The sequence below is a fragment of the Myxocyprinus asiaticus genome, chromosome 38 (genome assembly GCF_019703515.2).
Source record: "Myxocyprinus asiaticus isolate MX2 ecotype Aquarium Trade chromosome 38, UBuf_Myxa_2, whole genome shotgun sequence".
Classification (NCBI taxonomy): domain Eukaryota; kingdom Metazoa; phylum Chordata; class Actinopteri; order Cypriniformes; family Catostomidae; genus Myxocyprinus; species Myxocyprinus asiaticus.
In genome coordinates, this window is record NC_059381.1 from 41,625,623 (window position 1) to 41,652,708 (window position 27,086).

The 27,086-nt window shown below is 39.6% G+C and overlaps 1 protein-coding gene and 1 long non-coding RNA gene across 5 annotated transcripts in view; one reads left to right on the forward strand and one right to left on the reverse strand.

Annotated features, from left to right (window-relative positions):
• The window catches only part of LOC127429175 (uncharacterized), a 29,225-nt gene extending 14,302 nt beyond the window's left edge, over positions 1-14,923 (reverse strand). Inside the window, exons 1-2 of the long non-coding RNA XR_007895240.1 lie at positions 14,715-14,923; positions 12,263-12,408 (exon numbers count right to left, since the gene is read on the reverse strand). This is a non-coding gene — a long non-coding RNA (uncharacterized LOC127429175). The remainder of the gene's footprint in view (positions 1-12,262; positions 12,409-14,714) is intronic.
• Positions 14,924-15,236: 313 nt separating this feature from the next.
• On the forward strand, positions 15,237-24,943 carry LOC127429156 (guided entry of tail-anchored proteins factor CAMLG-like). Of its 4 annotated transcripts, none has more exons than XM_051678023.1 (5): positions 15,237-15,467; positions 19,742-20,163; positions 20,250-20,315; positions 22,701-22,842; positions 23,295-24,943. In XM_051678023.1, the coding sequence occupies exons 1-5, from the start codon at positions 15,326-15,328 to the stop codon at positions 23,357-23,359; spliced, it is 837 nt and encodes a 278-aa protein (XP_051533983.1). In that variant the 5' UTR covers positions 15,237-15,325; the 3' UTR covers positions 23,360-24,943. The 4 variants fall into 4 exon arrangements, with proteins under 4 accessions (XP_051533983.1, XP_051533984.1, XP_051533985.1 ...); XM_051678024.1 differs by having other exon boundaries at positions 19,745-20,163; XM_051678025.1 differs by lacking the exon at positions 22,701-22,842.
• The last annotated feature ends 2,143 nt before the right edge of the window (positions 24,944-27,086 follow it).

Consider the following 27,086-nt stretch of genomic DNA (forward strand, 5'->3'; position numbering starts at 1 on the left):
GGCTAGGCCTACCCAAGATTTTGTTTTATTATTATGCATTCAGTCTCAGACATTTGGCTCATTGGTCACTTCCACCTGAGAGAGCCCCTCCCTGGTTTTGTATTGAACAGGAAGTTCTTGCCCCTATTTTGCCATTGCAAATCCTTTCTATCAAATTAATCAGAAAAGTTCAATTATACCCTGTTATCTCACATTTGCACTCGGTATGGACAAATGTGTCCAGAGTGTTTAATTCAGACATTTATTTAAATGTTGCCTCAAGCATATGGCTGAACCCTAAATTATGTATTAATAAGTCCCCTTTCTGCTTGTCAGAGTGGATTGTGAGGGGGGTTACTACACTCGGTGACCTATATGAGAGTGGAGTGTTGAGATCTTTTGAAAATTTGGTTAAACATTTTGGGATTCACCGATCTCAGTTCTATAGGTATTTACAGCTGTGCCACCTGCTCTGTATTGTTTTTGGGAGTAGCATACACCCCCTAAAGTGGCAGATACTCTGGGAGTGGTGATTACTGCTTTTGGAAAAGGTCATGAGGAATCAGTGATGCAAGGGTGCACCTTATGCAATTCAAGATTTTACATAGATTCTATTGGACCCCCTCTAGATTGTATAGGAAGATGGAGGCACAACCCATGTTTTTGGGTGTGTGTTAAGATCCAAGAATTTTGGTTGAAGTTTCAGAGTTGTATGTGTGACGTTTTGGGCACTCAAATTTTAATTTGCCACAGACTCTGACCAGTATCATGATTGGCAGGCAAATTATTTTAAGGGGATGGAAGTCGGATGGAGCGCCCCAATTTCTGGAGTGGTGTGCAGAGATGGGGAGGGTGGCAACTTTCAAGGAGGTGGCAAGTAGATGTCTGGGGTTTGGGACTTGTTTGTTAGGAAATGGGGCAGTTATTTAGCGTTTTGGGGGGACTCTCAGGGAGGAGATGTGGAGAGAGAAGTTTAGTTTAATTATGTATGTTTATTATATTTTCTTTTTTGTTTTTTTGTGTGTGTGTGTATCATATGTGACCACGGTTGTGTTCATTGGGGGTCAGGGTGGGGTTGGTGATTGGGGAGGGATATTAGTGGGGGTTAAATGTTGATTCGATGTGTATGTGTTGTGTTTTTCTTTGTTGTGTATTTATGAATCAATAAAAAATGTTAATTGAAAAAAAAAAACAGGTCATTGAGTGGGGCAGTAATCTTTGAAAACGCAGGAATTAACTGCTGGTAGTAGCCGGTAAACCCAAGGAATAATCACATCTCTTTCACTATCATTGGAGGTTTCCTGTAGGAGTTGCAGTTTTTTCAGGGTCCATAACAACCCCTTCCCTGCTTACCACATGCCCAAGGTAATTGACTTTGGACTGGAAAAGCTTGCATTTGAGAGGCTGCAGTTTCAATCCATGTCTGTACAGCCACTCCAACACCTGTTCAAGGTGCTGCAAATGGCTGTCAAAATCTGTAGAAAAGACGATTATGTCAACAAGGTAAATAAGGATGGTGACATTGACCAAGTCCCCCAAGCACCTTTGCATCAACCTCTGGAAGGTTGCTCGGGCTCTGTAAAGTCCAAAGGACATCCTATGGAACTCAAACCGACCAACAGGGATAGTGAAGGCGGTCTTCTCTCTATCCCTAGGATTGACATCTACTTTCCAGTAGCCACTGGCCAAGTCCAATGTGGAGAACCACCATGACTTCTTTAGGAAAATTAGACTCCTCGATCCTAGGTAAGGGAAAAGTATCCTTATAAGTCCATGAATGATCTTTTGTTCTCACCAACATGATGGGGGCTGCCCATGGAGTGTAACTTTCCCTCACCACCCCACTATCCAGCATCCCCTTCAAAAGTGCTCTTAATTCAGAAAAAAGGGATGGTGGTAATGGCTGATAACATTCTCAAATTGGTGGCACACTCCCTGACAGAATGTGGTGCCTCACTGTAGTCGTATGCCCATAATCTTCTTCATAGGCTGCAAAGACCTTACTCCAGCAGTGAAGGAGTAGATCTATCTTTTTCTGTTCTTCTAAAGTCAACCCCTCACCTCTAAGAACATGGACAGGGTTATCACCCTCTGGTGGCAGCTGTACTGTTTGTACATCCACCTCCACTGTGCCAGTGTTGTCTTCTCTCAACACTAGCTCCCTTTTTCCATGAAAATCAGCTGGATCTATCTGGAAAACAGAAGCCAGGGGGCATCTTGGCGGTACCACCACAGGGTAAGGATTCACATTTTTTACTCTTACTGGAACCTTCCCTTCACTTACCACAGCAAGGGACTATGCCACCAGCCATTGTTCCTCCTCATCAATCCCTTCAACTAGAACAAAATATTTGGATACTTTTGGGGCTTATGGTACCTGGGCCCAAATAATCATCTCACTATATGTTAGAATTTCAACTTCATCTTGTCTGCTCAGACGAGCCATGCCTATTTTCCCCATCAAGGGCATTTCCTCTTTAGCCCAGGACTTCCCGGCCTTGAGGGAAGCAGTGGAGGAGAATGCTGCCATAATAGGATGGTCACCCTGTAACCATCATTAATTACATTCATTCCTAAAATTAGGGTTAGGGTTAAGCCCATTTGCAGCTTTCAGAGTCAACCAGTTAAGATCATCCTTATCACATTGGTGGATGTGGACAAACCATCTGTGGAAAATTTTTTCACTAAACAGTGTCACTTGGGAGCAAGTATCTAAGATGCAGGGTATCCTTATGCCTTGAACTTACACCCCCACTCCAGAGCATATGCCAATAATATCAGGTCGATGTACTTAAATCTGTTCTCCAGCGACCTGCCCCACAGTCACCAGAGAAACTAGTTTAAAGGATGACTTGCTTGTGTGCAATTTTGTTGCATATGACCGGGCTGCATATGACCGGGCTGGCCACAAGTTCTACAAATATGCTGGCCCTGAGAGTCCCATTGAAAACCTTCTCCAGTACAGGGATGTGAATATCACACATTCTCAACTCTCCCTCTAGCATAGCCACTCCTCTCTCCCTCTCTCATAGGGCCACCATGGGGAAAAGGGGACAACTGTTTACAAATCTCTTCTAACATAGATTTACTAAGATCCACTAATTGTCCTTGTAATTCTTGTATCAGCTCAGCCTTAACATCATCCTTCCATAATGATGTATCGAAGGTGCGATCACTCTGTCAACCTGTGCTGTCTCTTTATGTCACTGTTCCTTTTCTAAGGCCTGGGCCTAACCAAGCTTCAGTAAAGGTGAGTCTAGGCAGCTGTACAAGCCGTGGTAATTTTTGCTGTACTGTGCCAGCATTGAGTTCCATTATTAATTGATCTCTGACTAGATCCTCTTCCTGTAGTCTAGCTCCCTTTCCCTTGATAAGTTCTTGAAACTGCAGAACGTTAAGCTGCACACTTTCCACCTCTTTCTGCTTACATTGAAAGAACTAAAGCATAATTTGTGATAATGGTGATGGCTGTCCATAGATATTTTTTATTCATTTAAAATAGTTAGGGATGAAGCCCTCCTTCCTTTCTCTAATAGCAAAATCTGCCTTTTGTCTGTCAAGGGTTTGTTAACTATTTGTTTCCTTAACAGGTTCTAGATTCCGGGCCACACCACACAAACTCAAGAAGGCAGAGAGGTAAGTAAAACAAATTTTATTTTTACAATTCTAAATAAAATATGTTTAAAACTTGCCAGCACAAAACAGTAAAACTTATTCTTCCCCAGCTCACAGCTCTATTGGGTTTTCTGGCATTTCAGCTGACCGGCATGTCGACTCCATGTGTCGGAGTCAAACACAAGAAGAAAAATGTGAAAGTGAAAGTTAAAGTGGAGACTGACTGAGCAGGGAGGAGAATTTATAGTAAATATTATCGGAAAGGAGGGGGGGATGTATGTCATGCCGGGGGATCCCCGACCTGAGGCAAAGGAGGGAGGAGTGTGACGAGGAGGACGGCGGAGCCAGGCCTTGAATGTGCACGGCCGGCCCCCAATTGGGCTAATCAGTTGAGAAGATGGACAAGGCGAGCCGGATGCGGCAGTTCAGGAGAGAGAGAGCCACACGCAGCTGCCGTGTGTGTGTTTTTGTTTGTTTTCATTAAAATATTACTTTGATGCTTCGTCCGATTCCCGCCACCTCCTTGCCCATTTTAGCCTTGTTACATTGATGCCGAAACCCAGGAAGGAGGAGGGATGCCCTGTCATGGAGTCCTCGCCACTGCTGTCCGCCGAAAGGAGCAGTCACGTCCATCAGCCGGGGGATGGAGGAGTCGCTACCGGCCGCCTGGATGTGGAGGGGAGTTCCATCCGCCAGGGGTCGGAGGACTCACTGCTGTCAGCCCAGGGAGGAGCGGCTGTTGTCCGCCAGAAGGTGGAGTGGTCGAGGACCAGGCGACGGCATGTCTGGGAACCAGCGGGCAGTTTTTTTTCTCTCCCTCCTCTCTCTCACTGTCGCTCCGCCTTGCCCTTTCTCTCTCCTCTTTTCCCTCCCCTTGTCTCCCTCCCAGGTCTCGAAAGGTGGGGAAAGCCTGCCGGCAGGCACAGCCAGAAGGGCAATGCCCCCCCCTCGGAAAGGAGGGGAGGGAAGGACGTCATGCCGGGGGTTCCCCGGCCTGAGATAATGGAGGGAGGAGTGTGACAAGGAGGAGGCGGGAACCAGACGAAGCATCAAAGTAATATTTTAATGAAAACTTAAAAACCACAAACATAAACACACACATACACGGCAGCTGCGTGTGGCTCTCTCTCTCCCGAACTGCCAGGGGCGTTCCATCCGCCAGGGGTGTTCCTCAGCCTTATCCCTCTCCTCGGCTGATTAGCTCGATTGGGGGCCAGCCATGCCCGGCCCGGCCCTCCTCCTCTTCACACCCTGCTTGAGCTGCATAAGTTGAACGTGCCATACACTGGCAAAATGAACCGCTTTAAAACACGCCCTATTTATACATGATATTAATCACTGTATCCACAATATACATATAATATTACAACTTACATCTTTGCACAGACAATGAAGTGAATGAACAGGTGAACTTGAACTAAATTACGCGCTAGTCATAATATGCCTAATTTGCGTTGTGAACACACTGTTTCTGTAAAAACACACACAATACAATTTCCTAAACTGGCTAAACACAGAAAATGAATAACAGTCTCTAAAGCATGAAGAATTCAGAATACAGCAGACTAACTTCTAAAGAGTAGTTAATACTTCAGTATATTAATTATATGCTATTTTTTGGAGCTCTGGTTTCACAGCAATCTTTTATATGTTTGGTACATGTTTAAATTAAGAAAATGTTTATAAATTTTCCTAAACGTTTGAAAATTTGATTAAAGTTTGGTCTTACAGTTTTTTTGTCATTTTGCACATTATCAACTAAGAGATATTTTTGTTGACTAAATATGCCTGTGGCAAATCTGGGTTTTAATGTGGTAAGGAGGAAGAGGGGACCGGGTGAACAATCCACGTAGACATTTATTGCTCCACTTTTCAGTGACACAATAAGACACTGGTTGTTCCACTTTTCAGTGTCACACATAACACACTGCTTTTCAGCAGCCACTTCACACTGACAAAGAGTGTTAAAATTCTAGCATAATCATCCAAATAAAGTGCCACATATCAAACACTGAAGTAGTTCAAGCAGATATCGCATTGCTGTTGAGAAATACATAATTAATAAGAGCAGTTGCCATCTTGGATCTTGAAAGTGACAAAGTAATAATGTTCAAACAACCTGTCAACATTGAACATACCTCATCAGGACATTACTGCGTGAACCTAATGCACAAGGAACTTTCTTGTGAAAGTGATAATCGTAGTTAAGATTAAGTTCTAACTGTGACAGAGAACATGACTACAAAAGAAAAAAAGAAAGTCTTACTGTGAGAAAGGTACACCTCTTAGTTGACCTCTCAGTTGACCTCTCAGTTGACATGTTTAAGCTGACATTTGACAGCTAGTACTCGGTTCCTATTTTCATAGTGTGTGTGTCAGTAATGGAAATCATGTGGAAAGGGTTCCCTGTTTTTCTTCTCTGAGTGTCTCAAATTAAAGGTTAAATACCACTCCTCTATAATTTTTTTGTTTCATTTACATAATTAATGCAGAATCTTTATGTATATATTTCCAAATAGGGTAATGATTGATCTCATTGGATAATATAGTTAGTGTACTGCTTTTCCTGTTCTTACAAAGATATATAATGCTGTGCTGAACAATAAAGTATGCGAAATCTCCGATGCATACTTAAGTGTCTGTGTCATTCATTTCTCCCCTCATGAGGATCTGGATGGAGACAGCGACCGCAGACCTGACTTGATATGGAGTGGTGGTGGTGTAGTGGACTAAAGCACTGAACTGGTAAGCGGAAGGTTGTTGGTTCAATTCCCACAGCCACCACCATTGTGTCCTTGATCAAGGCACATAACTCCAGGTTGCTCCAGGGGGATTGTCCCTGTAATCAGGGCACTGTAAGTCACTTTGGATAAAAGCGTCAGCCAAATGCATAAATGTAATGTAAGTGTAAATATTTAGGGGCCAATACTAAAAATTCCTTACAGCCTTGGTGTCAGAAAGTGGGATATTTCCAGACAGGTAGGACAAAATTATATACAATTTTAAGAACTCCTGTCTGTTGAAATATTACACATAAAATTTGGTAGAGAATTTGATGATTACGACTACAGTCGGGGAAGCCTTATTTTGAAAGATAAATGAGGAGGTTTTACATCTCAAATTTGCGACTGTAGTCGAGGGAGCCTTATTTTGAAAGATAAATAAGAAGGAGAATCTTAATCTCAAGTTCACGACTATAGTCGGGGGAGCCTTATTTTGAAAGATAAATAAGAAGGTTTTACACCTCAAATTTGTGACTATAGTCGTGGTAGCCCTATTTTGAAAGATAAATAGGAAGAAGAGCTCAATCTCAAGGTCAAATTTCTCTGGGTGCAAAAATATATATTGGTCTGCCGTCCTGTTCTCTGTCCGGATAGCATTTTGACTAACTTGCTTCATTCCTCTTGACTAACCATTATATACCTGAATACTCGTACTGTGGTGACATTATGGGACAGGAGATACACCGTCCTTTACTGGAGGAAACAGGAAAACAATTAATGTTTTATAATAATCAAGGTTATAATACTGAACCATATATCAGTAATTTGGCTGGATGGTCAGAGGGAAAAACACAGTTAGATCCGTATCCTAGAGACAGCTCATTTGAAGACCGATATATGAGCAAGACCAAATCGATGGTAAAAGGCGGGTGGGGAAATCCACAATGGGATTCCTGACTAAACTTAAACCAACTCCAGTAATGGCACAAGACGTACAAAGTAAGAATTGCTATTACTGTGGCAAGCCGGGACACTTTAAGCGCGAATGTCGGAAAAGACAACATGATCTAAAACGGTGCAAAAGTGAGCACAATCGCCGACAGGACGACCGTGGAAATCGTAATGACAACCAAAATGACCTAAATGCCCCGTGTAATCGACCCTCAGAGCGCTCTGTACCTGCTTACCCAACAGAGTGGATCCCGCATTAGGGATGCCCACAGAGTACTGAGGCCTCATTATATTTTCTACCTTCTGTTTTGCGTTTTTACGATTCTACCTTGCCCTTTCTTGAGCTGTATGTTGATCGTAAACCCTATACGTTCTTGGTAGACACTGACGCTTCTAAAAGTTCCCTGGCAGGGCATTGTTATGAAGGCTCAATTACAGGATGCACCATAAACTCTGTGGGAATTAACGGCATCCCTGTGAAATGTCAAATTACACCAAAATTGCCCGTTACCTCCCCAGATGACCCAACTCTTTTTAAAATGCATGATTTTGTCACTTTACCTGACTCTCCATTCTGCTTACTGGGGCGTGATCTGATGCACAAAATTGGTGCCAAGATATCATTTGAATCTAACTTTTTGCAACTGATATTCTCTTCAGTGTATTTTCAGTCTGTGTGTACAGGAACTTGTGGTGAAGTGCTCAGCTCAATGTCTGTGAGGTCTTATGATGTGAAACAGGAACTACTCAATGTCAACCCAGCATTGTGGGCCGCCCACAAAGATGAAGCTGTGTGCATATGTGCATATGTGGCTAAACTTCGGTCTAACATACCAGTATACTGCAAACAGTACCCACTCTCAAAAGAAAAGGAAGAAGGTATTGGTCCAATAATACAACGGTTGCTGTCACAAAGTATATTGAAACCAACCTATTCACCATATAACACACCAATCAATCCTGTCAAAAAGGCTAATGGTACGTGGCGACTAACACAAGATTTGAGGAAAATTAATGATATAATTGTTCCATTGTCTCCTGTGGTGGCAGATGTGTACACAACTATTAATTCTGTTCCAGCAGACCACACTTATTTTACTGTTATTGATCTGTTCTGCCCTTGTCATGCAGCCCCTGTTCGCGTTCATGTACGGAAGCCGACAATACACGTGGACAAAAATGCCCCAGGGATTTAGAGACTCGCCTGCTATGTTCTCTGCTGTAGTGCACGCTACTTTCAAAGACACCAAGCTGCCACCACAGACCTGTCTGCTGCAATACACTGACGACATCCTGGTTTCAAGGCATCAAAAGACAAGCTGCAATGGGTGAAACCGAGAGTTGACTATCTGGGTCATGAGCTGCAGAAAGGAACAGTTCGTCTCTCCACAGATAGTCAAAACAATAACCACCTTTCAGCGTCCGACAACAAAGACCCAAATGCAAATTTTTCTGGGCCTAGTTAATTACTGTCGAGCCTGGGTCCTGAACTGCTCGTACGACAATATATTGAGAGAGGTCACACACTCAGGGGCCGAAGAGCCCATAAAATGGACTACTGAAATGAACATGTCTTTCAAGCACTTACTTAAGTCTAAGTTCCCCACCATCTCTAGGTCTGCCAAACTATGGAGAACCTTTCCATTTGTACGTGCATGAGGCTGGAGGCACAGTAGCAGCGATCCTCGCCCAGTCCCATGGTGGAACATATAGACCGGTGGCGTACTTGTCGAAGACATTAGATGCAGTCGCAAAAGGCCTCCCTGCTTGTCTGCGGGTGGTTGCTGCTGTGGCATTGATGGTACAAGACGCAGAATGCATTGTTCTTTCACACCCTATGACTATGCACACCTCGCATCAGGTAGGAGCAATTATGCATAATATTACTACACAACACATGACAGCACAACGTCGATCGGGGTATGAGGCTATTTTTTGGCTACTGCTAATCTGACTATTAAACCAACCTCCATTGTGCATGGTCCAACTTTGTCATTGCATAAGTTGTTAACCAATGGCCAGTTTTCTGATGACTCACGTGATTGCTTGGATCGTCTTCATGCATCCACCTCTTGCAGGCCGGACGTTTCCTCCTCCGCCCTGGAGGAGGGGGATCACTGGTATATAGATGGGTCATGTTCAAAACCAAATGATGCTGTATACTGGTGTGGTTATGCCGTAACTTAACTTCCAAATCGTATTATCGAAGCATTTTTGCTTCAATACAAATCTGCACAAGCAGCTGAACTGTTTGCATTGATTAGAGCATGCCAACTGGCTGAAGATAAATCAATCAATATATACACAGACTCAAAATACGCATATGGGTTGGTACACGATTTTGCCCGTATGTGGGAAGAGGTCACTGCTATGTTAAACAGACATAATATTGCTATGCTTCATTATGTATGCTTACCCGCTGTTGAAGTCAACTGAGATTCCGAGTGATCCTTCCAGGATCAAAGCGGGCATTGTGAGAAAAGGAACACCTCTCAGTTGACCTCTCAGTTGACATATGTTTAAGCTGACATTTGACAGCTTGTACTCAGTTCCTATTTTCATAGTGTGTGTGTGTGTGTGTGTGTGTGTGTGTGTCAGTAACGGAAATCATTTGGAAAGGGTTCCCTGTTTTTCTTCTCAAAGAAAAAAGTGATTTGTTAATTTGAGTGTCTCAAATTAAAGGTTAAATACCACTCCTCTATTCTAGAATATTTTGTTTCATTTACATAATTAATGCAGAATCTTTATGTATGTCTTTCCAAATAGGGTCATGATTTATCTCATTGGATAATGTAGTTAGTGTACTGCTTTTCCTGTTCTTACAAAGATATATAATGCTGTGCTGAACAATAAAGTACGAGAAATCTCTGATGCATACTTAAGTGTCTGTGTCATTCATTTCTCCCCTCATGAGGATCCAGATGGAGACAGCGACTGCAGACCTGACTTGATACTTAGGGGCCAATCCAGAAAATTCCTTACACTTACTGAAACTTCATTAACAGTTTGGACATTCTTCAGTGGATAGGCTAAAAAAGCTGTTGACCTGTTCTGGTAATCATGATGCACTGTAGTCCTAAAGGACTAGGGGCAGTGGTGGCTTAGCAGTTAAGGCTCTGGGTTACTGATCAGAAGGTTGGGGGTTCAAGCCCCAGCACTGCCATGATGCCACTGTTGGGCCCTTGAGCAAGGCCCTTGTCCCAGGCCCTTGACCCTATCTGCTCCAGGGGCTCTGTATCATGGCTGACCCTGCACTCTGACCCCAGCTTAGCTGGGATATGTGAAAAAAATAATTTCACTGTATATGTGCAAATGTATAATGTGTGATAATTATATAATTAAATTATAATTAAGTACAGCCAACCAAAACCCACCATGGGGCTGCCTATTTACTCAAGCTACAATGAAACTGTGGCAGTGGACCTACATGAACTGGACCCAGGAGTATGGGATCTTTTTGTTATTGATCATTTCACACGCTTTAGTGCTGGGAGTATTGGGACCACAAAGAAAGCTGGATCAGCATTCATGGTCCACCCAAAAGACTGTTCAGTGTCAATGGTGGGGAGTTAAACAATAAGTAGATGAGGAATACGGCAGAAAACTTCAACATTGAGGTCAAGACCACAGCAGCATATAGTCCCTGGAGCAGTGGTCTTTCAGAGAGACACAATCAAACCCTCACAGAGATACTGCTGAAAGTAAAAAATGACAATAGATGTGATTGAAAAAACTGCAAAGTGTACATGGATACAGTCCATATCAGCTTGTGCTTGGACAAAATCTGAATCTATCATCATTTCTTACTGATAAGCCACCTGCTCTTGAAGGTACTAGTATAAGCATATGGGTAGGACAGCACATTTCAGCACTGAATGCGCAAGAAGAGCATTCACAGAGGCTGAATGCTCTGAGAGAATTCGAAGAGCCTTGTGTAAACAATTACTGCCCACAGATGAAAAATATGACTGGGAAAAGTGTACTACAAACATGTAGACAGTGCAAAATGTAATGGTCCAGGTGTTGTCATTGGCTAGGATGGGGCAGTGATATTTGTGAAGCATGGAGGCACTTATGTTCATGTCCATCATTCCAGGCTCCAAAAGGCAGATGGTTACAGACAACAACAACAAAAAAAAAAGTGGTGAGTCACGGACTGCACAGATTCTTGGTAGAGCAGGAAAAGTTTCAGGAAAAAATAAAGACTGGTACAATCTACAATATACCCAAACTGAGACTGTGGGCATTACTGGGTCAGTTGACCTGAGACAAATAGATGACCTTCAGATTGTTTTCCCAGACAATACAGAACCAAGTAATGGCCACCATGAAAGTGATGTGTTATTCATTGAAGATTAGACGTTTATTGATGCAAAAAAGTTGAGCTGGATAATTGGAAAATAAACTGTTTAATTAAGTGAAAAATGATGGTCAAAAATGCATCAGCACAAGGTGGGTGTGCTCAGTCAAAGAAACACCTGATTGCATAGTGCCTAAGGCTAGACTAGTGTATCACAGGTTGACCCTGCAGTGTTCTACTGGCTGGATGACAGAGGAAAGGTAACTGGCGTTCTTGCTTCTTACATTGATAATTTCCTATGGGGAGGTTCTAAAACATTTTCTGCATATGTCATCCCACACTTAAAAAATGCTTTCCAAGCTGGACATGAAGAGCACAGCAACTTCAGTTATTTAGGAAGGGAGAATTCTTCTGGAGATGGTGTGGTACAAGTACATCACAGCACCTACCTAAAAGGTCTTTAGCCCATTGTTATGGATCCTGCCAGAGCTGTTCAATGTAACACTCCACTAACAAACTGTGAGACTGACATGCTGAAGTCTAAGATTGGTCAAATCTTGTGGGTTGCTAGACAGAGTAGACCAGGTGCAATGGGTGACACATCTATCCTTGCATCCACTACAAAACATGCTACCATTCAGACTCTGCATGATGTAAACAAGAAATCAGAAAATTGTCAAGAAGTGACTCTTACATTTCAGAACTTGGGAAAAGACAGCTCCTTGAAACTGGTGTTTAGTGATGCCTCTTTGGGAAATCTTCCAGATGGTGGCACTCAGGTGAGCATCTAATAATGTTATTGGAAGAAGATGGAAAATTCTCACCCATTTCTTGGCAGTCCTAGAAAATCAGAAGATTTGTCAGAAGCACTTTGACAGGAGAAACATTGGCTCTTGCAGATGGCATTGACAATGTGATGTATTTATCTGCACTTTATTTAGAAATCACAACAGGTGATGGTAAATTTGCCGATTATTTTTGTAAATAAAAATAATTAAAGAGACTCTGTCTTGAAATCAGAAGCATTAAAGAGCTGATCCACTCTGTAAGGATCCAATGGATCCTTTGGTCAGCCACAAAAGAACAGCTTGCTCACTGACTAAAAAGGGGACATCTACATTACTCCTTATGACCCTTAGTGAGGGTGTATGGAAATAAAATAAGCTTACAGAAATAGCCTGCAAATATATCTTCGTGTTGATCTACAAGCTGAAGTATTCCAGTTATATATGTATATAATTTATTTTTCTTTTACATATGTCCCCTTTAAAGGGATCTGTTCTGTTTGTTTTTTTGTTTTCCTAAAAGAAGAAAGGGAGATTGTTAAGTTTAATTTTTACCCTCCAAGACCACTCAGGGGCGCTGGGGGTTGGGAGGTGTGGAGAAAGCCACGCTCTGGAGAGTGTTGTTGTTTTCACTTTTGCTAGTGTGGAGTAAAGAGATTTAACGCAAGAATCTAGTCTGTCATTATTCATGTTTGGCAGTTAGCAGTACAGTGCCCACAGCGTTTCCGCTAATGTGGCTCTTCAAGGCTTTAATCCAGTCTATCCCTAACAAAGGCCAGCTGGCCTGGATGATGTAGAAGGTACTGTAGATGGGGCTGCTAAGGTCACAGAAGCAGACAGGCAGCCCAGAACCGGGGTTTTATCTTTGGAGTAAGTTATTAGATGAGCCTTAGGTTCTGTTAAGAGGCAGGTTGCAAAATATTTTTGGTACAATTGTTCTGGCAATATAGAAACTTATGATCTAGTATCCACTATTAAGTCAATACATTTCACATTCCTGAGTGGTGCTTCTATGTGGACTTTGCAATGAATTTTGTCTGGCACAGACATGTCACTCGTGTAACAGATGGTAAGCTCATGAACCACAACTTCAAGTACCTATTTGGTTGCAGATTTACACACTTTTGCGAAGTGTCCTCTTTTTCAACAATAATGAAATGTCACATACTCAGTGGAGCAGTTTTTAGCATTTGCAAGATGATGTGCTGAACCAAACCTGAAGCAAGTATTTTTCTGTTTTCCTCTGTTAGGATCTGGTGGTGGCAGTCTCGGCTGTTTCCCCAAGTGAGGCGTCTAGCATCCGAGCATCCATTACTCTAAGCATTTATTACCATGAGGTAATTTTTTAATATCTTTCGCCAAGTTGGAAAAGGGATCAATCAATCAATCAATCGATTTTATTTCTATAGCACATTTAAAAGCAACACATGTTGACCAAAGTGCTTCACATTATAGCATATACGGATCATATACATACAGAATGTAGAAAATACAATAACACATAATAAAATAAGCAACCCACATTAAGCATAGTTAAGTGAAAAAAGGTGAGTCTTCAAATAAGATTTAAAAACATCGAAAAGGGAAAAGGGATGACTAGCTCAGCCAGGCAGGTTAGAAACGGGGCAGGAGCAGGGATGCTGCCATCCTCATCACCAATTTGTTAAATTGCAGTATTTGAAGGAAGAAAGCAGGCTAAAAAATAGTCATGTTTTCACTCTTTTACTTCAGAACTCTACTACTCCTAATGTTAAATTCTCAAATCACTATCCAGTAGTTCCCTCTACAGGACACAAGTGGTATAGTTCTTGAAACACTAACAGAACACAACACTTTGGAAAACGATGACGTGAAATGAAAACTGAGGTTTCAGACTTAGAGGTTCTCCAGAGAGTTCTGCTGGTTTGGCAGTTAAGGATGATGCCTTACATAAAATTGACACGTTTAACTACAAAAAAACAAACAAACATTTTCACTCAACCAAAAACAACAATTTAATGTTTTTTACAATGTAAGAATTTACGCAACAAAACTTGTGAAAGGTCTGTATTCAGTTACACAATTTTATATTTCTGTAATCTTTTTAGATTTTTTAGTAAATTAAAATTGCTTTTACCATTTCATTTTAAATTGCCGTCCTAACCAGGCGCGACTCGACACGAGATAAATGGTTTCTTTTCCATGTCTTTCCTAACCAGCTGTGACTGCAACAAGTTATAGATTGCTTGTTTTTTTTTTATTTCTGCAGCGTCATAGCCCCGTCTTCTGTGAACTCTCAAAAAACCTACTTATAATAGTACAGCCGGCATCTCACTAGCAGGTTCAAAAGAACTTGATTTTGGCTGAGGGTGTCACACTTACTGCGCAGTGATGGTCACTGAAGAGATGGGCCTAATGTGAATGTATCAGTATATCCATCCCGTACCCGCCACACGCACAAACCCGGTCTGTAAAAGTCATATATATACATATGTAAAATATGTAAAAAAACAAAATTATATTTTATATTAAAACTTATGGTCTGTTGGAATCATAGTCCTTGGAGCACACAAAATGCATATTAGAGTAAGAAAGTGTCTTGCTGGCATGGTGTACAGTACACTTCTAAAAACCATATGTTAGCTTGATAAACATCTATTTAAATTAATAGGCTTAATTGATAAATTAATGTTATTTGATGATAATTTTTTTATAAATAGTGAAATGGGTAGGTAACAATTTATATTTTATTAAAATGAATAAAATAATACACAAAGTTTCAAAAGCCAGAGCCAAAATATAAAGAAATAAAGAAATACAAATTACATCATAACTCTGGCTTTTATTTTGCAACGTTTGTCGTCAATCATTGGGGACGCGTGACATCATCGTGTTGCGCTTGAAGCCCCACCTCATCAATAACACAAACAGGTAGTGATCATCAGCGCGGGCCCGTACTGACGATCAGTATCTGATCTGTTTTGATCTGATCAATGGAGTCAAATGAAGAGAGTCCGAGCGCTCGAACAGCCGCTCAGAGACGCGCGGAGATCCGCCGGAGAAAATTACTGATGAATTCAGAGGACAGAATTAACAAGATCGTGGGATTCAGCAAGGCTGATGCAGACGGCAGCTGTGAGATGTTTATTACAGGGGAATATGGGGGAAGATGCTGTTGTTATTATTTGATTTTATAATTATTATAATTCATTAGGTTATTTTTAAGAATTCCATGCGTTGGATGAACATTTCAAACATCTTCACTTTTCATTATAACCTAACGGCTAATTGGGTGGAATACAGTCTGTTGTGTACGTCCCTTCAGTTAAAAACATGGGTGTCTAAAAATGTATATATTCAACGGCCTGTACAGTCTATAATTCATAGAATAAGTTTAGGCTACATTTCAAATGAAGCTCTTTGACCAGATCCAACTAAATTGTGAAAAATACATAATTGCATAGATTATTCGGTTATGTATTTTACATGAAATCTCTACTCTCTTAAATATCAAACTGATATATTAATACATACACAATTTAATGATATTTAATATTAATTATCATTGGCAAGGCATTTTGGTGAATAGATGGAATTAGCTGGTATCACAGAACTCATACTAGAAAACAAATGAATAAAGTAAGCCATATAAAACAAAACTCTGAACAGATAGACAGATAGTTTACTTATATCATTTTGTTTTTTAGAATGAGTTCAATGATACCAGCAAGTTCCATCCATCCATCCATTTACCATGCCAATAATAATCGAAAGTAATTAAAAAATAATTGAAATAATGAACAGTAGAGCACGAACGTTATGAGATTTTTGAGACCGATACCAATTTTAGAGAGGGAAAATTCACTGATTACCGATATGGTGGCCGATATGTTTAATTTTTGACCTGGAATGAAAACAGACCTTTTTCTATGTGGATTCTTCACTGATTTTGCACCGATGTGACTATGCAAAGGTACTTAGAAAGCTGCTTTCTTAAATATTTTTATCAAAGAATGTTTGACATTATTATTATACATTGACAGCAAATTCTAGAAATGAATCCTGAGAAAATAAAGAATAAATAAAAATACAATAAATAGCACCCTTTCTTTGCCTGCATTTCGCTGATTGCAGGTTTGCAATGTTTTTGGCATAAACAGTTCCAAAAGTGTAAGTGCGAAAAAAAGGAAGTCAGAAGAATACAAACCACATTTACTTTGTGTTAATATGCAATTACAGATTCACAACACATGAATTACACTTATGCAAAGCATTAAAGTATTGCTAATATTTTTTCTTACGCTTGCAACTTGATTTACACCTTTACAAAACGTTCTGTGCGCATGCACTTTATTTTTACGCTTGCAATTTGATTTATGCTATCACAAATCTTACTCTGTGCATGCAAATAATTTAGGCACTATTTTACCTTCGTAGCATTTATGTTGAAGTTTTAAGAATGCGCTTAGGCGGGGCCTGGGAAGCTCAGCGAGTAAAGATGCTGACTACCACCCCTGGAGCTCACGAGTTTGAATCCAGGACGTGCTGAGTGACTCCAGCCAGGTCTCCTAAGCAACCAAATTGGCCCAATTGCTAGGGAGGGTAGAGTCACATGGGGTAACCTCCTCATGGTCGCTATAATGTGGTTCTCGCTCTCGGTTGGGCGCGTGGTGAGTTGTGCGTGGATGCCGTGGAGAATAGCGTGAAGCCTCCACACACGCTATGTCTCCGCGGTAATGCGCTCAACAAGCCACGTGATAAAATGCGCGGATTGACAGTCTCAGATGCGGAGATTCGTCCTCCGCCACCCGAATTGAGGCGAGTCACTATGCCACCATGAGGACTTAGAGCGAATTGGGAATTGGGCATTCCAAATTAGGGGAGAAAAAAAAAGAATTGTAAATTATGTAAACTTCACTAACATTATTAGTGGACCTCAAGGAAAATAATAAAATTTTAAAACTATAGCATTTCATTACTCTAAGGAAATACAGCCTGTCGGGATAGACGTTATTATGAAATGTAATTTATGCGAAAATGAGTGACGAAACTAAGGATGCTCCGATCGATCGGGATCGGCCGATTTTCATGTCCTATGACTCGATCGGTGATCGGTAATTTGGCTGATCGCATAAACCGATCACTCAGGTCGCAGAAGTCGCGCGGCTCCCTTAAGATAGCAGCAGCACTGTCATGACATCACATAGTGTGGGGAATACTGGCATAGTGTTTTTAGACAACAAACTTGATTCAGCAGTTAAGAATGATGCAGTGGGACAAGTATGGCGAATATGAAAACTTTGTGTACTGTGCTGTTAATGTGACGTTTCACACGCGACTAGGCAAAGGGAAAACAGCATGAGCTGTGAAACGGTCCTTATTATCATTCATGCCTACAGCTTCTTAGTCTCTGTTGGGCATAGGTATCTCAGTAATAATGCAAGGTATAAGATGTGGTGTAATTCAAACATGTCTATTAAAGATCTCCAGATTAAATGGCATTAACAATAGCAGCTGTAGAGTCCAGAAACATGCACTCTTTCTCTACTTTCCTTTCATCTCTTGCCCTCATGAGAGAGCACGTGTTCCCCTCTTTAAATTTCAAGCAGCAACAAGTGAAAAATGAACTATTAATACAATCATCCAACTAATTGAAAAGGCAGGGAAGGAATTTATAAATACTGTATAATAATTTCTATTCAATATTAAAATACCATAATATAATGTTTTAAATATAATGCAAAAATAAAATAAGGAATAATAAAATAAAATAAAATAATGACAATGTATCAATAACCAAAAATGTCACTTTAAGTTTAATTGCACCTATGTGTTATCAGTTTGTCTTCAGTTTGACACTAACCTTCAGTTTGTTTTTATCTTAATATAGAGAACAATTTGTTAGCCTATACTTTTTTAAAAGTCTTATTTAAAAAAGCTTTTTTAATAAGCCTTTAAACTTTTTTATCAGCAAAAACTAGGCTGTGATATTAAAACTAAAAGTGATGTTACTGGGAAGAGGAAAATTCAATTAATGGTGACAGTGTCCGGAAAGCTTACATATGTGTCTCATAGGTATGACAGAGATCCTGATAAAAGGTGAAATGATCGGGATCAGTATTGGCCAATCAGGTGACAAGAAGATCGGTGATCAGTATTGGCAGTAAAAATTCTGATCGGAGCATCCCTAGACGAAACATTGGTCATTATTAAAAAATGATTCAAAAGTTATTCAAATCACATTGCTTTGTGACATCAACTAGTATTCATCTTCTACTCTATAAAGAAAAGTTTTTAATTTGCAGGTCATGGAATTAAAGTTTTCTTTGAAATGAAATTATGGCAAGTGTAAGCGCCAATAAACAACCATACCATTAAACCTCGCATGTGCATTTACACCTTTGAATGTGGTCAGAATCTGTCTCCGACCACCTCCAAATGTGGTTTGAGATCACAATTCATTCACAATGCGTCTTGGGTGCATTTACACCTGTCATTTAATGTGGACAAGTGCAATCTGGTAGCAATCCGATCACCGAAAATGCACGTTAATGCAAGGTGTAAATGCAAATGCGTTTTCGTTATCCGGATACAACTACATAAGTAGTTAATTATATGATGATGTTACGCTACAGTCATCCGTTGTTAAAGCGCTGTGTTCAGCATTCTTGCCCTTTTCTGTTAATACAGCCATTGCAATGTGAAGAACACAACAGACACTGCTGTCTTGCAATCTTGTTACCTGAACAATGAACAAAATCCCATTGGAATACACTTGGAATATCATGTCTTTCTCCTGAAATCCGCACTCACTCGTGTCTCTCCTGTTTTCTAATCATGCGCGTTACACGTGAAACCAGGCTTCAGTTGCACATTTCAGATGAGAAGCATATGCAAAGCGGTGAACGCACAATGGATATCAAAAACATTTTTGCCGACCCGTACTGTTAAAGTGATGGAAAGCATTTGAGTTAGCTGTCAGTTTTTAAAATGCACTAAAAGATGGAAATTTTTCAGTTACCAGCCTCTGATGTAATATGTAAGTAGTGTTTTCCATTTTGAGCAGGTCATTTTTTTAACCGATAACTATCTGATCACAATGGAGATGCATTTGACTGCACGGTGTAAATGCAGTCGAGCTATAGAATATCCAGATACTATCTGAATATTAAACGCATGTTAATGCAAGGTGTAAATGGGGCTTAAGTGTCTCAAACAAAACTGTCTTTAAAAGATTTGATCCCACTCTCCTGCCATACATACAGTACATCCATTTAATTATTTCTTCCTTGAAAGCATTCACTGTAAAGACAGCTTTGTTTTCCAGAAGACTGATTAATCTAATTACACATGGCTTTACTCTGCACTCAGATTCATGCATTTAAAGGGCACTTTTTGTGTTTTTGAAGCAGCAAGAAGTGTGATAGAGCCCCGCTTTCATTTGGATCTGGTCCGAAATGAGCCCTGGTCTTCATCTGCCTCCTCAAAGAGACTCTCACCGCACGTGACCGAGACCGCCGTGAACAGCAGCGAGACATCGGAGAGAAACGGCAGCAGTGATGCGGTTGGAGAGGATGACGTGTCTCCATTGAGACCGAGACCTCACGGGGAGCTGTTGGGGGACGAACTCACTCGCTCCCCTCGCAGAGGTTTGCACAAATACCTGTCTCGCTTCGATGATGCGATGAAGCTGAGAGGACATTTGGCCATTGAGAAAGCGGCTCAAGAAAGCAGTGTAGAATCAGAGGAGTTCGACTCATTCTGCCTCTTCAGACTGCTCGGATCTGTTGCTTTGGCCATCTTTGTGCGCATCTTTGTTTGCCAGTATTTGGTGAGTGTTATGGAGTCATTTGTGCGTAGTAGTAATTTTTATTTGATCAAGTACTAATCTGAACACTCTGTCTTCTGTTGTTGCAGTCCATATTTGCACCGTTCCTCACTCTTGAACTGGGATTCATGGGACTGAACAAATATTTTCCAAAGGTTTGTAATAATTAACTAAAAAGATATTGACAAGTAGTTTGGATAAATCTCATGAAGAACATGTCAGATCAAACACAACATAAGTATGGAGTACCACAAGGCTCTGTATTGGTCCTCTGCTGTTCTCCCTGTACATGCTTCCCTTGGGAGACAGTATCAGTAAACATGGAATTAGTTTTCACTGTTATGCTGGTGATACTCAGATTTACAGTATATTTCCTCCAGACCTAAAATGTTCCTATTCTTGTAGTTAGCAGAGTGTATTGATGACATTAAAGACTAAACGGCCTGTAATTTCCTTCTACTCAATTCGGACAAAAAGGCGTATTAATTATTGGGCCAAAAACCTCTAAACATAGGATGCTAGAATATAATTTGATTTTTTGATGGATGTACTTTTATGCCGTCGTCTACAGTTAATGATCTGGGTGTCAGGCTTGATTGCAAGTTGTCGTTTGAAAATCACATTTGCAATGTTTCTAGAACAGCATTCTTCCACCATAGAAATATTGCTAAGTTACGACACATGCTCTCTGTTTCTGATGCCGAAAATCTAATTCATGTGTTCATGACCTCAAGACTAGATTATTATAATGCATTACTGGGAGGATGTCCTGTGGGCTCAATAAACAACCTAATTGTTTTGGCAATAAATCCTCTGAGATTTGCTAACATCTATTATGAAACATGTTTGCTATTGGCTTGTAAGAACATCTCAACATCTGCAAAATGTTCACCCTTTACTGGACAATCCACCACCCTCCCTCTCAAAACTTAAGCAGATCAGATCTCAATTTAATCACATTTTAATACAACACTTTTACCATTTACCATGCAACTACACCGGTATTAATAGCTGTGTGAAAACAACAGTTAAAGAAATGTTTTTGCTACACTAGTTTTTAATGAAAATCTAAGGTTCATTCCATTTTTTGTTTGTTTTTCCTTTAAATATTAGTATGACGTTTTTCTACATACTCAATGAGGCTCATTCACTATTTGTGTGTTAAAACTGTGTGTGCTCAAAAGACATTATTCAGCAATGAGTTTGCAGTGAAATTCTAAATTTAGGATAAAATTTAGAATCAACTCAAACTACATGTACGCAAAAACACAAACTCTCAGTAGCCTTTTGAGAAATTTGATCATACAAATCTGCTGTACATTTTTGCATGAACTTTTTCTGCTCACAAAAGTACATACAGTTGAAGTCGGAAGTTTACATACACCTTAGCCAAATACATTTAAACTCAGTTTTTCACAATTCCTGACATTTAATCGTAGAAATCATTCCCTGTCTTAGGTCAGTTAGGATCACTACTTTATTTTAAGAATGTAAAATGTCAGAATAATAGTAGAGAGAATGATTTATTTCAGCTTTTATTTATTTCATCACATTCCCAGTGGGTCAGAAGTTTACACACACTTTGTTAGTATTTGGTAGCATTGCCTTTAAATTGTTTAACATGGGTCAAATGTTTTGGGTAGCCTTCCACAAGCTTCTCACAATAAGTTGCTGGAATTTTGTCCCATTCCTCTTGACAGAACTGGTGTAATTGAATCAGGTTTGTAGGCCTCCTTGCTCGCACATGCTTTTTCAGTTCTGCCCACAAATTTTCTATCGGATTGAAGTCAGAGCTTTGTGATGGCCACTCCAATACCTTGACTTTGTTGTCCTTAAGCCATTTTGCCACAACTTTGAGGTATTCTTGGGGACATTGCCATTTGGAAGACCCATTTGCGACCGAGCTTTCAAGACTTCCTGGTCTTGAGATGTTGCTTCAATATATCCACATCATTTTCCATCCTCATGATGCCATCTATTTTGTGAAGTGCACCAGTCCCTCCTGCAGCAAAGCACCCCCACAACATGATGCTGCCACCCCCATGCTTCACAGTTGGGATGGTGTTATTCGGCTTGCAAGCCTCACCCTTTTTCCTCCAAATATAGCGATGGTCATTATGGCCAAACAGTTAAATTTTTGTCTCATTAGACCAGAGGACATTTCTCCAAAAAGTAAGATCTTTGTCCCCATGTGCACTTGCACACTGTAGTCTGGCTTTTTTATGGTGGTTTTGAAGCAGTGGCTTCTTCCTTGCTGACAGCCTTTCAGGTTATGTCGATATAGGACTCGTTTTACTGTGGATATAGATACTTGTGTACCTGTTTCCTCCAGCATCTTCACAAGGTCCTTTGCTGTTGTTCTGGGATTGATTTTCGCACCAAACTACGTTTATCTCTAGGAGGCAGAATGCATCTCCTTCCTGAGCACTTTTCGCACCAAACTACTTTCATCCCTAGGAGGCAGAATGTGTCCCCTTCCTGAGTGGTATGATGGCTGCATGGTCCCATGTTGTTTATACTTTTGACTATTGTTTGTACAGATGAACGTGGTACCTTCAGGTGTTTGGAAATTGCTTCCAAGGATGAACCAGACTTGTGGAGGTCCACAATCTTTTTCTGAGGTCTTGGCTGATTTCTTTAGATTTTTCAATGATGTCAAGCAAAGAGACACTGAGTTTGAAGGTAGGCCTTAAAATACATCCACAGGTACACCTCCAGTTCAGTACACCTCCTATCAGAAGCTAATTGGCTAATTGCCTAAAGGCTTGACATGATTTTCTGGAATTTTTCAAGCTGCTTAAAGGCACAGTTAACTTGATGTATGTGAACTTCTGACCCACTGGAATTGTGATATAGTCAGTTAAAAGTGAAACAATTTGTCTGTAAACAATTGTTGGAAAAATTACTCGTCATGCACAAAGTAGATGTCCTAAACGACTTGCCAAAACTATAGTTTGCTAATATGAAATCTGTGGAGTGGTTTAAAAATGAGTTTTAATGACTTAAACCTAAGTGTATGTAAACTTCTGACTTCAACTGTAACTTGAAAATAATTGGGTAAATGAGTGTAAGTCACTTCTCCGAAAAGTCATCATAGTTTATAGAATGCTTGTTCATGATGCTTTGTTGTTCAGGTAGAGAAGAAAACACAGACGACGATGTTGACCGCCGCTCTGCTGCTATCTGGCATTCCTGCTGAAGTAATCAACAGATCGATGGATACGTACAGGAGAATGAGTGATGTGTTCTCTGACCTCTGTGTCTATTTCTTCACCTTTGTCATATGTCACGAGCTGCTGATGCTCTTTGATTCACAGATGTCCTGATGAATCGACTGCATACTCTCTCTCATATCAGCTAGTTTAATGCGACCTTACAGACCCGCAGTTCACCCACCATGTTTATAAACTGCTGTTATCGTCTGATGGAGTAAACAGCAGAGTAAATAAACTTGAGATTGTGATTTACTTGTTACATGTGGCCATGAAACCTGTGAAAATGATTGGTCAATTCTTATAGTTGCTATTTCTGGCAGTCCATTATTTTATTTTGTTTGAAGTCTTCCTCTGCATTTTGTGTCTCTGCCTGTGTTGCAATAGTTTTTAACAGATTCAGCTTGTAAGAGTTTGTGTTGACCACTCTGTGAAACTAGTGAAGTTCTTGACAAGCTAAGATCAAACTTGTGTTTTTGCTCTCTGTCCAAAATGTATGCAGTTTCGCGCAACAATACCAGCCAAAGACATTAATGAACTGATAAAAACCAACTTATGGAAACCAGAATTCGCCCATCTGACGGTATTTACAAATGGGCAACATTCACAAAAATTGTCTAGGTCATATTCTACCCCAAAATCATAAGAACATTTTTTAAGTGACCTTCCTCGATTATCAGTAGCCCACTGTAATGCGAAAAAAATTCATGCTAGATTATTTGATTGTAAAGTACAGTTGTAAGTATAAGGATACATTATGGTAGCATTTGTTGCACTGAATTGAACTGATGCTGATTTATTGCAGACAAAATACATTGTGTCTGGACAGGATGGTTTTTATTACTCTATTAGAGTGCAAAAAATCTTAATGGTCTCTCAAAATATTATTATTATTTTCTTTTTTGGTAAAATGTGACCCGGACACGTTCTTCGTAAGATTTACCCTAATAACCATTGATAACAAATGTTCTTGATAACACTTGGTAACACAGAATGTCTTCTGATAATGGATATTGACAGAAAGGAAAAAAGCATAAAACATGATTATCAAAATCATTGGATTTGCAGTCTTGCAGCATTGTGTTGTGCAGATTTGATAAAATATCACAATCATGTTTATTTCATACTGGTACTGTGTTAGTATTATACAGTGTATCTGCTCATGTGTACAGTGTTTAAAAAATGAGCAATAAGCTCTTGCTTATGTGCATGTTATTTGATCTGTTGATTTTTCTATTTAAGTTAGTGTTATTACAATTAAATGATTGTATAATTTTGGGAAGGGGGATTAGCTTTATTATTTGTAACTTAATACTAAAATTGTCCTCCTTAAGCAGATTGGTTCTGATCATGTTTACATAACCAAGTGAAGCAGAATATATTACTCTTTTAACACTAATATGTTTTTTTTTTTCTTTTTCACCCAATTTGGAATGCCCAATTCCCAACACTAATATGTGTTGAGTTCTGAACACTTATAAGACAATGCTGCCTGTGATTTGTAAAATTATATTTGAATATATACTGGATCAGAACCTACTGCTGAAACAATAAACATTAATGTGTCATTAGCACTTGTGTCTGTGTGATATTAACATATGAACAGTAATATTCCACTTAAGCAGCATAAAATGATGCCCCCTTCTGCTGTTGGTCAGACACAGACACAGTCCCGCCCCCAACTCACACCATTGGTTTAGTAACATTGTTAGGGTGGGTCACTCAGCGTCACAAAAACAAAGTGTTTACAGTTTTCGAGAAATTAACCTATTAACTGACTTATAGTTGTCTCTGCATATTAAGCTTGGAAAAGAGAAAGTATTTTAACAGAAAAAGTTACATACTTTAAGTGCTGGATACAGTAAAGGATCTCTGAAGTGGAATAGGCCAAAATCAACATTATCATGCTTGTTTCATTTTATGTTAAATTATAGTTTGTCAGTCTTACTGTATTTAAATTTTCTCACATCAAAAACATGGGTTTTGTGCTTCTAATTATTTTTTTAAGTAATGAGACACCAAGTAGCTACTGTATTTGTGCAACAGAGTGGCAATCAATTATGTGCTAGTACTAATTTTAGTAGTAATGGTGTAATTACTGCGCTGCTGATGTAGCATCTAATTTACAGAAAATTAAAGGAATATTGTACTGTATTTCTCAGAAGAATCTAACGGAATCTGCGGACCTTTTTCATATATTCAGCGCAGATTTTGAAGGAAAATCTACGGAATTCTGCGCAAGGGATTTGAAAAAGTCAAATATGTTTGATGGAGCTGAAGTAACTACATGCTTATTGGTAGCTGAAATCATCATGAAATTAGTCAAAATAATCAAACATGCAAGGGGTGGGAAATGCGTACGATTTTAATGAATGGATGACAGATGTTGTGTTTTCTCGGGGCTCAATCACAACGCACAGGAATGAAAGTTTGTCCACTGCGGTCAAGCCAGCCTCCTCTTAGAAAACATGGTCACGCTAGTCCACACGTTGTTTTACAGTACGCTTGTATACTAGGAATTACGGTAAGAGCGTTGTCGAGGTGATTTCAAAATAAAAGCGACCTTCCGGTGAATGCGATTTCACATGCATTCAGTCAGTCTGTCAATAATGAATGAATAAATAAAAATATATAAATAACTACATAAAACAAAATGAATAAATATTAAACAAAAAATAAAACATTTTTTAATAAAAAATAATGTCTGCAAACTTAATAATAAAGAATAAATTTCCAAAGACCATCTGACTTTTTAGCACCAAAATGACAGACTGTCATTGAGACACTTCCTGTTTCCACAGACCATTTTCATTTCAGAATGAAGTGACACCACCCCAGAGTGTCACGCAATATCAGGACAGTCTGATATTGAATTTCAAAATTAAAGCCCTAAAAAATGTTTTATATATATGTATGTAACATGTTATGTATACATATACACGCTATTTTCTATAAATTCAGATAGATATTAAAAAGGAAACTCCCTGTTTCCACAGAGAAATCTCACTCCAGAGTGATAGTACGCTACCTCAGAGTGTCACTCACACAATATCAGGACAATCTGATGTTGAATTTCAAAATTAAAACCCTCTAAAATGTCATATATATGCTTTGCTTTCTATAAATTCAGATAGATATGAAAAGGAAACTCCCTGTTTCCACAGACCAATTTCACTACAGAATGATAGTACACTACCTCAGAGATTCACTCACACAATATCAGGGCATTTTGGTGTTGAATTTCAAAATTAAAGCCCTCTAAAATGTAATATATCAGCTGTGTTTTCTACAAATTCAGATAGATATTAAAAGGAAACTTCCTATTTCCACAGAACAGTCTATCTTCAGAATTATAGTACACAATCTCAGGACAGTCTGATGTTGAATTTCAAAATTAAAACCCTCAAAAATGTCATATATAAGCTTTGTTTTGTATAAATTCAGTTAGATATGAAAAGGAAACTCCTTGTTTCTACAGACCATTTTCAGTTCAGAATGATTGAACACTACCTCAGATTGTCACTCGCACAATATAAGGGCATTTTGGTGTTGAATTTCAAAATTAATGCCCTCTAAAATTTCATATATAAGCTGTTTTTTCTATAAATTCAGATATGAAAAAAACTCCCTGTTTCTACTGACCATTTTCACTTAAGTATGATTGTACACCATCTCAGAGTGTCACTAACACAATATCAGAACATTCTAATGTTG

Excerpts from the sequence above, each read along its gene's own strand:
- LOC127429156 (XM_051678023.1), top strand. The coding sequence starts at position 15,326 with ATGGAGTCAAATGAAGAGAGTCCGAGCGCTCGAACAGCCGCTCAGAGA. Across the intron at positions 15,468-19,741 it reads GGCTGATGCAGACGGCAGCT|CAGCAAGAAGTGTGATAGAG; the intron begins GTGAGATGTTTA and ends GTGTTTTTGAAG. Across the intron at positions 20,316-22,700 it reads TGAACAAATATTTTCCAAAG|ATGAACGTGGTACCTTCAGG; the intron begins GTTTGTAATAAT and ends TTGTTTGTACAG.